General features: G+C 37.2%; 1 protein-coding gene across 2 annotated transcripts in view; it reads right to left on the reverse strand.

Annotated features, from left to right (window-relative positions):
* The window catches only part of LOC105152344 (PDZ domain-containing protein 2), a 32,099-nt gene that overhangs the window by 773 nt on the left and 11,733 nt on the right, over positions 1-19,593 (reverse strand). The window contains exons 1-5 of one of the 2 annotated variants that reach the window (XM_087416497.1): positions 7,646-14,488; positions 6,707-7,029; positions 2,508-4,392; positions 1,304-1,884; positions 38-158 (exon numbers count right to left, since the gene is read on the reverse strand). In XM_087416497.1, coding sequence (XP_087272623.1) covers positions 38-158; positions 1,304-1,884; positions 2,508-4,392; positions 6,707-7,022 — 2,903 coding nt within the window. In that variant the 5' untranslated portion in view covers positions 7,023-7,029; positions 7,646-14,488. Of the gene's footprint in view, positions 1-37; positions 159-1,303; positions 1,885-2,507; positions 4,393-6,706; positions 7,030-7,645; positions 14,489-19,593 lie in introns of those variants that run through there. The other variant, XM_011066561.2, reaches the window with a different exon arrangement.

The following is a 19,593-nucleotide window of genomic DNA, read 5'->3' on the forward strand; positions in this document are numbered from 1 at the left end:
GCACTTCCTTATTAATAGATACTTATAAATATTTTACCTGTGTCTTCTTGTAACTTCTAATTCGACTATACCCTCTCTCACCGTCTTAAATAACTCAATGACTTCCTGATGTGTGCGGCCCTTCAAAATTTGTCTGTTTAGACTCAAGATTTCATCACCTGAAAATCAAGAAAATATACTTTTTCGAATCTTCAAATTTTTTGAAAACTGTTGCTAATTTAATAATTAAAGAGGAAAAAATGCTCTCGCAGTCTTCTGTTCAAGTTATCGGAATCGCCCTCTCTCCAAAAGCATTCTGATAATCTTAATAAAGTTTAACGACCAAAAAGTAATTCTCAAAGTTGTCAATGACCTCGTGACGAGGATGTTCTTGTGGGATGCTATCTCCTGCGCTTATGCAAGCCGATCAGCTAGCCCGTTACTTAAGTATGCGGTAAGGAACAGTGGGCAACGAGGAAACCGCGATACAGGTGTAAAAAGCGATGGGCTCGGATGAAATTCGAGACATGAGAACGCGAAACGCGTCTAACGATCTTCCTGGTAATCGACACGTCAACGCAAAAATCTTACCAGCATCGAACGATCCTTCTTAATATTCGTTAGAACGATGACTTGTGATAGATGTAAAAGAATACCGAATATTAAAAAAAAAAGAGTAACTGTTCGCATATATGTAATTATTTTACATGGAACATCCTAATAACGCGATAAAGATATCAGGAAGCGGTATATTAATATCGGCGCTGTCAATGACATGAGGTATCGGGCCATCTTCCGATGAAAGAAAGCGAGGACGGCAAAAGGGGGAAAAGAAAAAGAGAAGAAAAGAAAAGGAGCAGAAGAAAAACGGTAGAACATGCCGCGACTGTTTAGATATGCATGTGACGTTAGCTGTCGGATTAAAGATTCGACAGCTGTCTGGCGGGATCCTCGCATCGTCATGAATACACGAAGCCGTCCGCTGAACGTGCGTTCAACGCGGCGTCATGTCCCTTCCCTTATCCCCGACGATTGATAACTCTCGAGCGAAAAGTATTTGCGGCACGTCGATGTGTGAATCGAAGCGATATTACGCCTTATCAAAAGTGACAGACTCGGCATTTCGCTAATTATAAAGTAGGTAGTCCTGCACGTACTGAATATTATACAACCATTTAATTGCTATTAATTTGATATTTTTAAATCAAAATTATAACATACAATAAATGTGTATCTGGGATATTAATTAAAAATTACTATAATTAAGCGTACGGAAAATGATTTTTGTTATACGTGGAAAATGATTTTTTAAAATAGAGTTTACCTTGAAACAGTGATTTGGAAATGTCAGCCTGCCCACCAGCAAAAACCCTCCTCACGAAGATTCCCATGTCACCCCGGGGGCTATCTCTGCCACCTACAACGCTGAAGCCTAAACTAGGTTTGCCGTAGCCCTTCTCGAACTTGGCCACATGTCTTGTCAAATAGTGTTGCGATTCCGTAGCGGATTCCACGCTGCTACGGATGTCCTTTTGACTTTCAGATAAGCACAAAAGCGGCAGGAAGTCGGGTCTCTTTCTCGACTGAAGTAACTCGGTGTCGCCATCAGTTGTCTTCTTCTTCTTCTTCTTCTCGACCGATGAAGAAACGTGATTCGCTTCGGTGTCGATCAATGACATGCTGGACAGATTCTTCGCGTTTTCCAGGTACTCGTACTCGCCAGGCACGGTTAGCGATGGATTCTCGTATACTTGCGGTACCGTCTCCTCGTATGCCGTCGTTAATCGTACTGTGTTACCGGTAAAGGATTTCAGAAATTCTTGAACTTCTTCAAGAGTTTCCAGCGTTTTTAGCTCTTTACCCTCGACTTCGACAATCTCATCACCCAATCTCAGTCTACCGTCTCTGCAATCGAAATAATAATATTATTTTGGATTTAGATAAAGCTTTAAAATAAAATCTGCTGAAAATCTGTTAGGATTAATTCTTTGACGATGATTTTTTTCTGAACAAAAAGACTTAAAAATGATCTTATTTTCTAAGGATTTGTGGAGTTGCTGAATTCTGACTTTAGAAATTCAAATCTCGAAAAATAATCTGATTATCATGAAACTCGATTTTAGGTATAATTAAGTTTAAAGCTGAAAATATTGAATTTCACAAAGCTCATAAGTAATTTGAAAATCAGTTTGCATTAAAAATTCTCTAAAACTGAGAGTTTTACGATAATCAGATTATTTCCTTGAAATTCTGTCCTTATTGAATTTATTATTTTTAATTAATTTTTTTACCTCAGATTCGAATAAAACAATATAAAATTACTCCATAAGTTAAGTTATAAAAATCGAGCGATAGTTTACAAAATATAATAAAGGGTAACTCCAAATGAAATCGCTTTTGCAAAGAGTTAATCGTAAATAAAATAATTTAAAATCAAATGATTCAAAGTTAGAAAAATTAGATGCTGTATTTTTATTGCAACATGCATTCGTAATAAGTTGGAAATATTTGCAATAAATTTCTCTCACCTATGAGCAATGCCATCGCTTTCGAGTTGTACGACAATGTATCGCAAATCTCCTAGTCTCTGCTGCGCCAATCGAATCCCCAAACTGTCTTTAGGATCTCTCTTGTGCAATTGTATCAAGCAACATCGCCGTACCCTCGTTAACGGCTGGATAATATCACTCAAAAATCTCGTTTTATCCTGCTGCAACCTCGCGCGATGAGACGAGACGTCCAGCGCCTTCGCCGTATCCGGAAGATTTAATCTATCCTCGCAGCTTGGAAGAGGAGTGTCCTCCAGCCGTGACACGGCTTCCTCTTCGAAAGACGTTCCGTGAATACTTGGCAGCATTCGTCCGGATCCGCTCTGGTGCCACCTGAGACCATCTATTCCTTCGAAATTCATCCGGGAAATCACATCCGGCCTGTTTTCATCAATGTCAGAATTCTGTCTGATTCTACCCGCGATCTGGACATTTTCCTGATCTTGGCACTCGCTCGGCGTCGAACTCCTTATGGGTTTATCCGCCTCTGAATCCACGACGCTGCTAGTGTCTGAACTACATTTCAGTCCCTCATTCTCCAAGGCTGCCACGGATTCACCCCGTGGTCCATCGCTGTCGTAGCCGGACTCGTTCGAACTCACATAGTGAGACGACAGTCTCTGCTCACAACTCGACACCGAGTTTCGTCGATTGCTTCTAATAGCGGTCATCATGTCGAGATCAACATTGCAATTCTCCATTATGCCGGTCTCGATTCTGCCAACAGCAAAATCTATTTTATCGCGCGTAGTGTCTTCATTATGACGAAATTCATTATTTTCCCGAAGAGACAGTAGACTTCCGTCAAACAGGCTGTAACAACCAGCATTGTTTCCCTCTCGTTGAAGTCCGGCTTCGATTCGTTCGAGGCGGCTGGCATTCAGGCTGTATCTGTCTGCTTCGTATCTAGAATTCCTTTGGAATTCAGCATAGGAAATCCGACTCAGTCGCGAGATATTCTCTTGATTCCTCGCAGTATCGAGACTATAGTTACTAATATTTCCAATCCTCGATCTTTTTCGTCCGAGGGTCGTGGTGCTGATGTAAGAGTCCTCGATCTGTAAGGTCGGAAAGTGCTCCTCCGACACAGTCTTGAAAAGCCTTTCATCCTTGGAGACCAATGATCCGTGACGTTCTTCTGGTAACACGGACAGTTTCGATCGCAAGAAGGCATACGGGAAGTTGGACTTTTTCGCTTCCTTCAGGTCACAGCTACTGCTCTTCCTCATAAACGAGTCATTCTTCGTTTTCTCGAGATCGCAGGTGCTGAAGCTTACCGAAGGACTACCCAACGAATATGTGGAGGTGCAATCTAATGCGCGAGCCTCGAAAATCTCATGATCGTTGCCTTGATGTCCCGCCAGGTTATCGCAGGATACCGTCTTGTCTTTTCGCGCGGCTATTTGTAGATCTATACCTTCCGAAGGATCGTCTCCCTTCACGTAAGTTGGACTGTTGTTCAATTGACTGGTACTACAGCTTCTGAACAGGCTTTCTTTGTCTGGCACGGTTCTCTCCTCGAGATTTTGAGATCTTCTATTACTTTTGGTCGAATTGAGCATGCCAGTAGAACCCATCCGAATGAAGAATGATTTGAAGGGAGATGGGGATCGTTGACAAACTGCCGGTAACTTCCTGTTTGTTCTCTCATCCAAGTGTATCTTACTTAATTGATGAACGTCAATATTATTGTTGCTAGTACTAGTATCGTTATTGTTGATATTGTTATTGTTATTATTATTGATATTGTGTTGGACACTATCGGGCCTTTCTGTAATGGAGCAGATAGTCTCGCGAGATCTAGTCCGTCGAAATGAATCGATCTTCTTGCCCATCCTCCGACCCCAAATTCCTAGACCCAACACTACAGAAGAAAATAATATTAATGTGTTTATTGACAATTATTTAGTTGTAGTGGTAAATTATTTTAAAAAATTATTTTAAAAGATAAATCTATTAAATAATTTATAAGTAGACAGAGTGGCCCGTAACTTTATATCTTTTAAATCTTTGTGCTTTCAAATCAACAAAAATATTTCAAGCCCCATTGATAATTATACATTGTATGTATATAATAGTAACAATGATGATAAAATATTTACCACTGATATCATTCAATAATATCTACTAATGATTAACAATATTATCATAAATTATATAGCAAAAATAAATTCATTATTTAATAACTACCCGATAACGAGCTGAACGGAATCGTTTTTCACGTTTCGATCCTCAATGGGAACGGACGGAAGGTAGAAGGGAGTAAGACATTGAAATGGCAGCGTGCCATCTCGCAGAACGTAGAACGAAAAACCACCCGATGCCCACACCCGCGTGCGACATATGGTGGTTCTCGAGAGCTGCGGCTATCCGCTGCCGCCATATACGAGAAACTCGCGACAGCGGTTCCGCGTAGTTTGGGACTACTTTTTCGAGGTGTCACCCCGACTAACGGGCCTGCGACACCGACACATCGGTTCTACATAACGAGAAACGATTAAAAGGCTGCTCGAGTATCGGGCACACATGTTTTGCGATACGGTGCGATGTGCGTGCAAAAGGCGGTTTATATCGCGTCGTGTCGTAACAGCCTTATTTATCGCCGATCATGGTGTCCCCATAATCAAAAATATCACATATTTAGAATATCTCAACTGGCATGTTTTATTCGTTATCGCGCAAATTGCAGGTGTCTGTGAGAAAAGGAATGTCACGAGAAGTATCATTAAGTAGACATCCCGAATTTTTCCTGCTATTTTTTTTTTGTTATCGACTCTGTAAGAATAATTAAAAAATAAAAACTGTGTGTATTTTATTTTGTACAACAGCATATTTTTAGAATATTTTCTAAGTAGTAATTTAAACGACGAATTTAAAACAATGTTCCTAGGTAAAGATTAGAAAATTTGTTATATAGTTAATTATATATTAAGATTCATTCAATGTAATTATAAATTATGGTAAGTAAAAATATACTACATAAAATTATAAACTGAAAAATAGGAAAACGATATATTGTTAACATAAATAAAAAAATCAAAATTATTACATATTGTCTATTACTAATTGGCTTCGTATTCCATAAACATAAGAAAAAAAGGAGTGAATATTTTTTTCTCTTTTCAATTTCCTAAATTATATATATAGTAGAGAATAAATATCTAATGCTCAATTTCTTCACTTCCTCAAATAAATTGCGGAATCTTATCCAAGAGATATCTCCATTGTACTCTGGGAGATATCTCTTGGATAAAGTTATCTAGAGATGAAGAAATTAGGCATAAATCCATTTATTTATGCTCTAGCCAATGTAAAAAACATTGAAAATTAACTTTTTAAAAATGAAATAATTTACAAAAACAACTTAATAAGCTAATGAATTAAATTACAAACAAACTTTCTATTAAAATATAACAGGAAGGAGTAAAATTACTAATTTCACTGTGATATTATCGTAGTAAGTAGCGAATGCAAGCTGGTGTTGGCAAGTATGTCGGACGATGGAACTCTAACGAGGCGAGCGCGCCAAGCGAGTGATTAGTGAAAGGATGTGATGTTTTCCTGGATTAGCAGTAATTCGCGGTCGTTCAGAATAGGAGCAAGATCAGTGATGTCGACAGTCAAATGGCGGTACTTTTTGCGTATAGTCACTGACGATTAGGAGACATGGAAGTCACCAGAGCATAGAACCCAGTTTGAAAGTATTGTATTGTATTTAAACCCACTACAGAATATCCGCATGCATTGTTCGAATATAGCAGTTTATATTGCAAGTTTTTTATGGTCGCGTACTTTCGTATTCGCAATACACAAAGCTATTCGACGAAATCAGGATTTCATCGCTCACAACATTAATTATTTGATATTATTTTTACTATATAATATAATATAAATGTAAAAATATTCGTTATATATTTCTCAAATAAAATTATAAATAAGAATAAAAATCAAAATATTAATAAATAATATCACATACATATCCGAAAAGAATCCTATTAAAAATCCTATTCATCAAGTATAACGTATCTTAAATGAAATATCTTTGCGTTTGATTCAGATGAGAAAAATAATTATTTAGAAAGCAATTATTGTTGAAGCGCAATGAGACCGTTTAATATCTGGTGATCGAATTGATAGCATTCATTGTCGAGACACGATGGAGATTATCGACAATTTACCTCGTTGCTTGCTCGGATCGTGCTCGACGATGAAGGCTGGCACGGCCGTAACCGTTTGATAGTCAGCCTCGATGACATCCTGCTCGTTGTCCTGCTTCGTTTCGAGCAGCGTTTGCATCGCACCCGCATCGCCGCAGCTTCTCCGGGTATACTTGGTCCGGGAGATTTTCAGCAGGGTGGCAGATTCCAGATCCTGACTCTTTGTCCGTGGCATTGAAGTCGCTGACAGCTCGTCCAGTGGAACCACCGAGCTCGACAAAGAAAGGGCAACATCGTCAGCGCTGTGGCGCCGCGACTTCGACAAACGTTTAAACATTGTCTAGCTGTGAAAATACAAAAACAATATGCCGATAAAATACGTACGATACTAATGGCGCGCCAGTACAATGATTGAAATTAATCCTCCATCTACAATCTATTTTTATTTCCTTTGCCTACAATCTAAAGCCTAAATTTTTTTACTGTTTAAACTTTTAAAAAAAATGTGAAAAAATTTAGAGTTATGTTATCACGTCAATCTGTTTTATTTTTTAATGACATAAAAAAATTCTGTCTAATATAAAACTCTTCAAAGTCATTGGCTAAAAGAAAATTTGTGAAATTTGAGAATGAAATTTCACTTGTGCCAAATAGATTCAGATTGCAGACGAAGGATTAATTACTAAATAATCTGTTTGAATAGGATTTTTTTAATACTCTTTTTATCTCTTATTACTTGTTCGAGTATCTTGAACTATTTTTTTTTACATTACGGTAGTACGGTACTCATAATAGTATCGTGACTAACTAAAAGTAGATCATGAATCTCATAAATTTCTAGAGAGAGAATGTGTATATATGCTATGAAATAGTTTACAACGAGGACAAGATATAATAAAAATGTTGCGCGATCCTCCGCGATGACGGAGGACGATTGGATGTAAGATAGGAATTACTTACGTCATCCTTTATCCGCGCGTTGAAAAGAAATGTGAGGGATTCGTTATAAAGTGTACAGCCGATCCGACGCGACGTACCGCGCTCGGCAAGTTTCCAAGTACGATTTACCGTTCAATGTCTGGCGATCGGCGTACTTGGCGGACGTTTTTGCAGCCGCGAAAAGATACCGGTGGATCCGCGATCTTTTATTTATCACTCGAATAATGATATCGAGATTCTCTCGCGAGAGAAAATCGACGTACTGCCAATCAACATGGTCGTAATATCAAAGAAATATACTGACACTGTAATATTATATCCACTGATATAATTGATACAGTAGTCGTTTACTGTGACTTCATAATATCTATTAAACGTGCATTAATGATCGTTATCGCTTTTAATGATCTTAAAAAGAAGTATTGGAGAGAAAATACACTCGAAAGAAAAGAGCGAGAGAAAGAGAGAATAGAATTAACTTCTCTTACGCAGATCGGCCCCACGAAGGCCGCTTGTTATTATTTATTTTTTTCCTTGTCAAGGTTCCCGGATTTCAGTCTCATACTATCATGGTGACGTGTACGTGAATGATTTACACACACGGGTAGCAAGAAGTAGGCAGGCGAAAACAACTTTCTTGGAATGGACGTTGTTGCATTTCAACGCTTCTATCCTCTATCCTTATTTTGCGTCTCTCTTCCTTCAAACTTTTTGCAAGCTTGTTTTTTCTCATTGCGTTATTCGTTGTATTCAGGCAGTTATTATTACCGTCGCAACTTGATACGAATTAAATTTGTTGTTTTAATTTCATGTAACGGCGCACAAAAAAATAGATTGGGTAGTTTAGCAAAACTAAAACTTGCTGAGCGAGTTCAATATCTATAACTAAGAAGATTTGATGATTCAACAAAGAAATTATGTCTGCAAGCAGTTATTAATATGTCAATTCAGCTAATTCTTTGCTACAATGAAAATTGTTAATATAACCTTCTGTTGTTCTTCATTACAACAGCAAAATACATGTCATTTTAACTAGCATGTTTTGTTAAAAATTTTGATATATATATTGGATTGATTTTCATAGAAAGTTATCTTTGATGTATTAACAAATTTGTTGTAATATTACAACAAATATAATTATCTTATAACCACTAATTTTACTCAGCTATATAACTTTGCTAACATAAAAATCCTGCTATCTGTATATTACGGCTATAGATTTGAATCAATGAATTTGAATTTTAATTGTTTTAACGAATATTTCCCCATGCAATATTAAATATCTTAAACATACACCGCATATATTCGATATCCAATAATTTATTCCGCGCGCGTTTATTCTCGCGTTTTGCGTCTCTCCGGACATTCCGTTATTTTCCACCGCACCGAACGTCCACGGTGTGTAGGAATCGAAGGAAAAACGCGGATTACGTCGTAACGTCAAAGATTCCAAACGCGGTAGATAAAAAAATGCTCACCCCGCACGGGCGAATAAGCAAAACTTACGATATACACGTGTACGCGATGCATATACGCCACAAGTACGCGATATCCGAGGCTGGAGAAAGTCTCATGGCGCGTGCAGGAACTGCACGCTCGCGTATGCATTTTTGCAGTCGTCGAATATTGCACGATTTCACGTAATGCATATGCCACAGCCGATATACTCGGCAATGCAGCTTGCGCTGCATCAGCACACCGTAGAGGTGTCCGATGAGGATTATCGCCGCGCGGAAGAGAAAAGATCGACCGACATTCCTGATTTCACCGCCGTTGACAACTAAGTGCTTTCTAGGACGTCCTTGCGATACATCATGTCCGTGCGATGGATTAAGCTGAGCATGACTACAATTAAGAAATAGAAAGTATATTATATATGTTGTGAAACGTGACTAAAAAGATCCTAGAAGAGTGTAATCTTTTTAATCACGTTCGCAATATATGATATAATTTCTATTTCTTAATTATGTATAAGGTAATAGAAATAATTCTCCTTGTTTCCATCTCATCAACGTCGACATTTTAGGAGACCCAGTCGATTTGCATTCCATGAGCTGCACTTCCGCAACGAGTCTCGTGTCTCGCAGCATATTCAAGAAACCCAGAGGTATTTCCGGCGTACGCACGTGCGATTAAGTTCTCAATGAGGTTCGTACAGCGAAATGGAAATTAACATATATATAGTAAACGACATCGCAAAGTAGGATGGTTGCATGTCGTCTACTCTATACGGAAAATTTTTCCTTAGAATTTATCTTGAAAATATGACAGTCGTGGAATACTGTATTTCAAAGTATAAATATAAATCTCTCTCATTCATTAATAAAATTACAATAAAGTATAAAAAAGGTTGATCAATTTTATTGAAGTGAATGCATGATAAAAATCTTTAAAATATTGTATTGTACCACAACTACCATATTTTCAGAGTAAATTTAAAAAGAAAATTCTTTCCATGTACATAACATTCACACGCACATTTTATTCGCATTTGTTAGAATTTAAAATCTAGAACTCTTAAATGCGAGACGTGACACTTTCTGAGAAATTTTTTTGTAGGTAACATATATAAAATATAAAAGAATGTATATAAATATGCATGTAATACAATATAACGTGCCATGCTACTGTAACAAGCTAATAATAATAATATTAATTGCAAAGAGTGCAATTTAATGGTTGCATATTAAGGTTTATTATCGCGGATATCTGCTACTAAACGTGCAACTAATTGGTAATAGAATACCACTAACTTTAGCCCTTATTTCCTCCATCCGGCATAATAATCCTTCCGTTTCTAATAAACAGCCATGAAAAGGTGTTATCGACAGTACATTATTCACACGACTCCTCTTTCTCTTTCTCTCTGCTTCTAGAGAGTTATATTTTTGTAATTGTGCACAAAGTTTATGTCCTATCGCTGAACTTATGCACGCCCGTTATGTACAACTACGCCACGTCTGTGTTTCATGCTCCGTTATGACTTCTGCTTCCGCGACTTTTTATTCGCGAGTCAGCATCAAGTCGGAAGCTATATAATCGCGAGAATGCCGAGCGAAATGACGATGCATTCTATTACACTTTAAGAGAATGTTCCTTTCTATTTTCGATTTCTATTTTCAGTGGAGATCGATTCTCTCAAGTTTTTTACATTCGACATTTAGCGATTGATTATCCGTGGACTGTATACACGCGCTGATCGTCAGTGCGGATCGCTTCATTTAAGCACTCCTGCTGTATCGCAGGTGTTGTATTACATTGTCCACATACAAGCGAGTAACGAGAGGCCGACGGAAGGATATCGGATGTTGCAGCATAAGGGCAACGTTTGAGGACTTTATATTCGTTTTTCAGAGGTCTCGTACTTCGATAATAAGTATCGGCTATCTTGACTCGAGCACTTTGCTGTTCTTTTTTGTCAGCGTGATAAAAGTTTTAATAGTTTCGATATATAAATATATACGTGAATAGAATATTGTTTCTTTTTGTTATTATTATTCTTTGCTTGCTTATTCTTGTTATTCTTTTGATATTCGTGTTCTTGACGTAAAAATAGGTCTTCAGAGTAGAAAAAGTAACGTAATCTCATTACTCAATTATTTTTAATAGAACTTAACAAGAACGGAAATCTTACTTTTTAATGTAATTTTATCTCTGTCAATGGAATATACGGATACTAAAGAAAAAAAAAGTAATGAGAATAATGAGAGATATTGATCCTATGTGTATAACTTATTTGCTACAACGACTCTCAAAAACAAAGATTTCCAGAAAAGTTTGAGTAATGAGTTGAATGTTTTGAATCATTGAAATATTAATCTTAAAATGCAATTTTGATATAATAACTTGAATTAACTAATTAATTGTAAAGGAATTAAAGGATATTCTTTCTTTATATTTCTCCATTCTTTTTTTGCAATCGACTAAAAAATTTGAATTATGTCATTGTTGTAGCAAATGAGCAATATTTGTCACAACGTTTGCTTGAGAGCGGTTCTAAGGCACCTGAGCGTGCTCATGCAAGTGCAAAAATATCTAAAATATTACTTAATACAACTTACATTCCCACAACCAAAGATACTCACGTGAAGGAGATCAAAATGCTAATAACATGTCCGTTACGCTTTCCACATTTATACCCCTTTTTATACTGTCATAAAACGTCCGAGGTAGGTATTTTGAAGATTTCGCGTAATTGTATGGTCTGTGTCGTAATATCGTAATACCGTACCGTTTCGAGCGCGACGTAATTTTCAAAACGATTAAAGCCTTGTTACTTTACTCGTTTCCGTTCTTTAAGAGCGTGTGGTTTTTAAAAAAGGTGCGGAAAATTATCGAGGTAAGACAGTTTTACTAAGAAGCTTACTCAACGCAATAAACTTTATGCTGCAATGCTTGCAGTTCCGCCGAAGGATTTTCGCCGGAAAATCAACGGTGATTTTGAAAGAGAGGGAGAGAATTTAAACTCATCGAGCTACGAGAAACAAGAAACTCCTGATCTTCTTGAAGCTGGAACTTCGTGTTCCATTAAGACGTTGATAATTGGATTTACTGTCATGTTTTATATCTCTGATACAGAATGCCCGACGCGTACTTCCTGTCCGGAAGGCCCTTCATCCGCTATCGTCTCTTCTGACTCACGTGTAGATACGTGCTTTCAGAACATTAACTCATTATCGAACAAAGTTTATTTTTGATTTTCAAAAATTTCATTACAGATATATACAATTTTAAAAGCATAAAGAAAAGGACGTTCAACAAATTGCGAGATATAAAATGATTCCTCGTAAAAGAGCTTCGAATCCATGATTCAAATGTTAAGAGTTTCTGAAGTATGTAAATAAAATTTCATAAATATATCGTAAAAGTATGACAGTTCTCTTAACTGGTAACTTCTTTCTCTTCTTCTCTATAACGCTACCAGATAGTTGCGGTTAGATGACCCCGCTTTCAAAGAGAAAAGCTCCCATCAAAGATTTACAATAGAAAATGATGGTGTATTTCACGTCATTACTAACTTTAATATCCATGTTCAAAAGATCTCCTTCCTTTCCCTAAGTAAATCGTCTGAATAACATTATAATGTGAAAATTTCGGTCATCATCAAATTCGCTGTGGATTTAATCATGAAATCTTACTTTAAGTAAAACTAGAAATCTAGAAGTTTTAGAAGATTTGAATTTTTTTTCTTTTTCAATAAATACAAAAGTACAATAAAAATAAAATAATCATCATTTTATTAAATATTTCAATTTCGACGTTGAATTTATTTTTCAAATGCATCCTGCGAATAGGATCTCTTATGTCAATCTAATAGCGTTTTTCCTCTCCTGCACCTGCTGTTGCTGAACAAGCTAGATAGTATCTGAGTACTGAGTAAGAAATACAAACAATGAAGTATTTACGATAGAAGATAAAGGCGTATTTCACGTCATTATCACCGTCCAAGAAGCGAAGCCCTTCTGTCTCTTCATCCTTCTCTTCTTACAACGGCGCGGCGCATCTGGATTCGCGCAGTGCAGCGCGGCGAATATAATCATATAAGGTGGAGGGTAGTCCGACGCCTTAGATGGCTTGAAATACAGCAGCAGGCTAGACTTTCTCGTTGCGACTTGGTTAGGCTTAGGCAAAAACTAGGATAGGCTTAGATGGCTCCTCGTATCTCGGAACGGCCAACGATGGTGGCGCGTAGAAAAACGCAGCGGTCACGCCGTAGAGGAAAAGAGGAAAAGAAAGAGAGAGAGAGAGAGAGAGAGAGAGAGAGAGAGAGAGAGAGAGAGAGAGAGAGAGAGAAGGGGAGGATAGGCGCAGAGAGGCTTCAGTCTTCGTGTATACGTGCGTACACGCGCGTGTACGCACGCACGCACGTACGCTACGGAAGGGAAACCGAGAGAAGATGCGAAGAGAGAAAAGCGAAATATCGCGAAAGAGAAAGAAGAAGAGAGAAAGACGCGGCTAGACCTTGGAAGGAGAGACGCGAGAGAAGCAAATACTGCCGGAATAGGTATATTCAGCGTAGTCGACCGGACAGTGCACTGAACTTGGCAAGAAACCCAAGGTTGCATGACTTAATGATCTAGTTTCTTCGGCGAAGATATGATTCACCATTATGCATTCACTCATCGCACATCGCGTACGCGACGCCCGCATTGCATGGCGGGACCTCTTTCTTTTCGCGAATACAGTTGCTTCAAAAATTCGCAATCAATATTGCGCCTAAAAATAGCCGTGTGATCTATAACGAGGGGATGTCGGACTCGATTCTTACCTGAGGCTATTCGCGGACGAAAGTAAAGTTCGAGAAAGTTGCATCCAAAATAGTTAAATTGCTTGTAACAGTTCTCTTTTATAACAGATAGATAGATAGAAAGAGAGAGAGAGAGAGAGAATCAAAAAAATATATTAGATTCATATATCATTAAATTTAAAAATAAAATAAAATAAAATAAAAGTATAAATTTTAAATATACTTCATTTCACACTAGACGAGGGAAAGCGTCGACATTGATGATTAACACCATTCGAAAATGGAACGCTTTCCAAAGAGATCGTACAAAATTTTAATACGTCAGAAATTTCGCATCCTTTTCGCGAAACCAATTTAATAATATTAGGACTATGTTTTTGTAGTGATATAATTTTTTTCTCGGCGCATATACCGTATCGTCGGCAAAATATTAAATTCCGAAATGTACATAGCTGGAAGTTCAACATTAATCTACTGTCATTGCATCATAACGTCACAGAATAATCAACAAGTTGAAATTATCGAGTCGCGCGAGTTACTAATTTATAGTGATAATAACGATTAAGATTAATGATAAGGATTAGCGATATATTTTTAATAAATGCGTACACACATATACAAATTAATATCTCTAAATCTTATTTCATAAGTATAAACATTGATGTTACAGTAATTTATATATATATATATATATATATATGTACAAAATAAACTAATATTTTACACATTCACTTTCTATTTTTCAACCTGTTTTCATTAAAATAATAATTCATTATTAAATAAAATTAATCATTCATAAAAGAACGACACAAATTAGCATATATTGATATAAAACATACAAAAACATGTTACTGTTATGATACGTACACGATTATATGATCCACTATAAAATAAGTTACCACTTTTAAAATTTATTAGGATTTTATTTCATGATAATGGCAATTTGTATACATTTGTACGCGAGAAATCAGATAAAAGATGAATTACTATGATAATTTATAGTGATAACGATTAAATAATTGATGCGTGATCGATCAAGATGATATACGATACATTCTTTAACCGCACTCATACAGAATGCATCTCGATAGAGAAATTGTCGCTGAATGGAAATGATGATACGACGGCTTTTCTTATCCAAAGTTGACCATTATCGAGGCTTATCGAGGTACACTAGATCGCAACAGTCGTTGTAACTGTTCCCTCTAATCCGCCAGTGTACCGCGTATGGCTGCATCATGCCGCAAACACTTCGAGGAAGCTTCTTACGTGTGTATGAATGCGCGATTGCGAGGATGCAAAATCAGGTGAATCAAAGACAGTGCGGACCGAATCCTTTGTGCAACGGCGCGAGGAACGCGCTGCATCATCCATCTGGATGGAATATACGCAGTGCGTGAGGAAAAACTAGGCATATATCTACGCATACATACATAGGTATACACGCGTAAATAAGCTTTTCTGTTCCCGTGATGTAAACGTGCATGCGTGCGTGTAATAGTGAAAGATGCATGAGCACGCATCTTTTTATGTACTTTTAATACTGATAAGTTTTATTGCCCGGCGTTATCCACTGTTCCACCGTCGTGCCGTCTAAAAACACACCTTGTTAAATTGTTTTATCTCGGAAAATAGTCGAAAACAAATGTTCTTCCTCAGGAACATATCAAGTCGAGAGAAAATCAAAATGATGATTTTTTTTTTTTTGTAACAAAATTTCACTTAAGAAGTTTAAGAATCGAAATAAAGTCATCATTCTGATTTTTTCGACTTTGTATGTTTCTTGAATTCTCTTTGATCTCTCGAGACGAGCGACGAGCTTTAAAACATCTCGCGCCAAGTAACGACAATTGAAATTGATAGGAATCGATATGAGATATGGGATACGCGGCGGAAAGGTCTGCCAAGAGGCAAGGACGATGTTGCGCAAAACAATTCCGACGGTAACGATACAACGAGCAAAGATATATCACTCGGTGGTAGATCAACCGGCGCGTGCCGGTTGACCCTGCGCGTGGGGGTCAGCAGGTGGAACGCGTGTTTGACGAAAGATCAGGTATATAAGATGTGTGGAAACGCATGCTGCCTTATTTATGCGTACACGCCCCTGCATCCTGCGCGCGCTGTTACCTGCGGCTCTCGCATGAAGAAGAATGTAGATCCACCGCAGCCGCCGTTGCCAATGAACATTTCCGACATGCGTGACCTTCGGAACATTTTTTCCGAGTAAAAAGAACTTGTCCTTCGCTTGGAGGCAAATCTATGATTTTTAAGCTGAATGATGTAAGTAATGATTAATGCCTCCTGATGTTCAAGACAAAATGGACTTTTGACCACCTTTTGAATACATATTTGTTGCTAATGGACTGATACAATTGATATTTTATTTTATTTAAGGAGATATTCTAGTTTAGAATTTGAAAGAAATCGATTTTTTTACATGTTCTTGACAATTCGGGTCTCAAAAATAAGTATCTAAAAGATTGTTTGACAGAATTACAGAGATATAGATATTTTAAAATTGTATAGTTGTTTAATGTGCTGTGTCAACGTACTGAAAAGTAACTGTTATCAAGTACAGACTGGAAAAAAGTAAAAAGTATGAACATTTCAAGTTAGAGAAGGATTTGCATGACACTAATATTGCTTTAATTAGAGATTTTCATTTTTTTTATATTCTAACTATATTTGAAACGTTAAACATGTTTTTCTCGAAACCATAATTTTTTTTATCTATTCGAAACGCGTTCCTATTGATAAATACACGCTTTTATTTCCAAAATTTTATAGTATATGTAACGTGAACTGTACGTTACTATAAATGCACGCTAACATCGTTATTATAAATGCTTTCTGAATACAGTCTTTATCTTTACTTACTTAACATAAAACCTAAACATTTAATCGTACGATAAATATTTACTAAATATACAGGGTGTCCCAAAATTTGCGTATTCGGAGTACAGGAAATGATGCTAAAAACAAACAATTTTTTCCTTTTGCAACGTTGCGTCTGACAAGTAGTTCTTGCAGAAGAGCAGATTGAAGTTAACGCAAAAATTATTTATTGAATGTAATTTTATTATTAAAAAAAAGTTGTTCGTTTTAGTACAAAAAAACAACTTTTTTCTTTAGTGAAATTGCGAATCCGATAATAGTTTTTGAGGAGAGCCGATTGAAGTTAACAAATAAGCGCAAAAATGTTTTGTACTTTGAATGCGTGAATTTTGGGACACCTATATACAAGTAAATGTGCAAAAACGTAGAAGAATATGTGCAGCAATTTTTTTTTAATTTTCCACTACTTTTTCGCGCTTTAAATTATAGAGTACACCATCAAGAAAAGCCAAAAGTAATTTTGTGCAAACGTCGAAAAAAGATGCCGTCTTACTATATTATTGTCAGCACACATGTGAATCAGATTATTCAGGACGACAAAAATTTGCATCGGTCCACTAACAACGGAAATATTCAAGGTGGTTAAATTATACGGTTCACCCTGCATGTATGATGAATGGAAGACAAGGAGAAGAGAGAGGAAGAGAAGCGTGTGAGAGAAAGACTTGGGAGGAAGGGTGGTATTGTGTTCCAGCAGGGGCGGATATCCATAATAAAAGGAACGAAACAATACGTGTGATACCAGTAAAAGTTTCCGATCGAACACTACCGATATGCCAAGACCGCATAATTCAATTCTGACCTCTATCGATGAAGAATTGCATACTGAAAAGGTCATAAAAAATAATGTTGCTATGAAGTGCAATCGTGTCGAAGCAAATATTCCTTCGTTACGGTTAATATAATCTATATTTAAATACAAATTATATAGCTGCCGTATGTCGATGAATAAATTAAGCCTTTCGCAAATGATACGGATAGCTCGAAAATTATGTCAAGGAAAATAATCTATGTAACAACATATTATTACTTTGCGAATCGTTTTGCAACTAATCAAACTCTCTATAGTTCACTACCAGATTCCGTATCCAGATTCCGTGATTAGCACGAAACAGTTATTTGTAGCCGGTTTGCGTGATATTGCAAATTCTGTCGCGACGTTAAAAAAGGTGTCCGCTTCGCATCGGTTTTGTTGTATGTCCAACGACATCGTATTTTAGAATGCGGCGAACGGCGTACAACTTCGAGGCGCGTTGCAAGCGGAAAAGTAAAGAAGATTTGCCGTGGGAAGGAAGACAAAGGTCTCGTGTCCTGTGAAGCGAGGAGGTTCTCCGACTCTCCCGAATCCGTGACGATCCTCAACATTATAGAGAGAGAATCGAGAGCAACTGGAATCGGCCGATTCGACGGCTCGTCGGTTCGCGTACGTTCTTCCTTGGAACACAGATCGCTCCTCTCTCCTTCTCGCTCGTTTTCCTCTTTCTTTCGCTTCTCTCGCCGTCTCGACATCAGCTTCGCTCGACCTCTAATTCTCGAACGAACAAAAACTTAATCGGTCGCTTCCTCCATTCGCTTTTATAGTTCTAGCGAGAGGAAGAGAGAAGGAAGAAAGAAGGAGAGAAAGGAAAGAGAAGAAAAGAGTAAGAGTGAGAGGAAGGAAAGGCAGGACGAGGGCTGGCCTGGAGCATCGCTAGCACAACGATAGGAAGGACGAAGGGAGGAGAGAAAATCGAGGAAAAAAAAAAAGGACGAAGTCGAAGGCCGGCTTTTCCTGCAGAATACGATCGGGATTACCTTCGGCGTAATCTCCGTATCCAGTAGCTATAACCGTCTGAATTCATTTAGCTGCTACGACGATACGTGTAGGTGCAACACCAAGCTGCTTATATACCAGCCGGTTTTACCTGGAGGCGCGCGCGCGAACTTGAATCCCGGTGCGTAAAAGTACGCTTCTATCGAGGTACACTCTCGGATCGGAGAGGTAAGAAGCACGAAGAACGAGCGCGACGAAAGAGTTGATTCGCGCTTGGAACGATCGAAGAAAGCAGACGCGGCTAATTCATAAAAGCGAACTGCAGTCAGATAGGTAGGTATAAAATGGCCGGAAGCTGCGATAGTGACAGCGTGAAAAATAATGCCAGATGTTCACTGCTTGATTGCTCATCCTCGACCGAGAGTAAAGGATGATACTGTTGGTTCCGGTTGATTTCCGCCTGTCTTTTTTACACAAGGATTGGAAATTACTAAGATATGCATCCGGAAAAGGATAATTGTTTTTTGCATAATGTTAAAAGAATTAGTCGCAGTTTTTAACATTTTTTATTAACATCAAATTATTAATTTTTTTCTAAAATGCTTATTAACATTAATATTATTGTTTCGTAATTTAATATGTATGATATTATTATTCTGTTTATGATTACGTTTCAAGATTGAAAAGAGATTTTGACATGCGGTTTGCAGAATTGGATATATTTATATAAATAAATTCATACCAAAATGTTTATGTAAGAGATCTACTTTGACCGAATATAGGATTTTTCTTACTTAATTAAATTTATTCTCAATTTCATATTAGAAGTATTAAACAAATTGTAGTATTATATAGAATGCAGATATCGATTTTGCGTAATAACAATTGTTTGTATAGAATAATTTTTCACAAAGCAAGTATGATTTTTATATATAGTACGTATAAATTTTTTCAAATATCAATGAGACAAAGTAATTTTTTATTTACTCATATGCATAATTATCTTTAAAATATGCACGGCAATGATAATATTGCAAATTAACATTTCAACAATCTCACGCAGCTCAATAA

This window comes from Acromyrmex echinatior, unplaced genomic scaffold, assembly GCF_024713525.1.
Source record: "Acromyrmex echinatior isolate Ae372 unplaced genomic scaffold, ASM2471352v2 Scaffold26, whole genome shotgun sequence".
NCBI lineage: Eukaryota > Metazoa > Arthropoda > Insecta > Hymenoptera > Formicidae > Acromyrmex > Acromyrmex echinatior.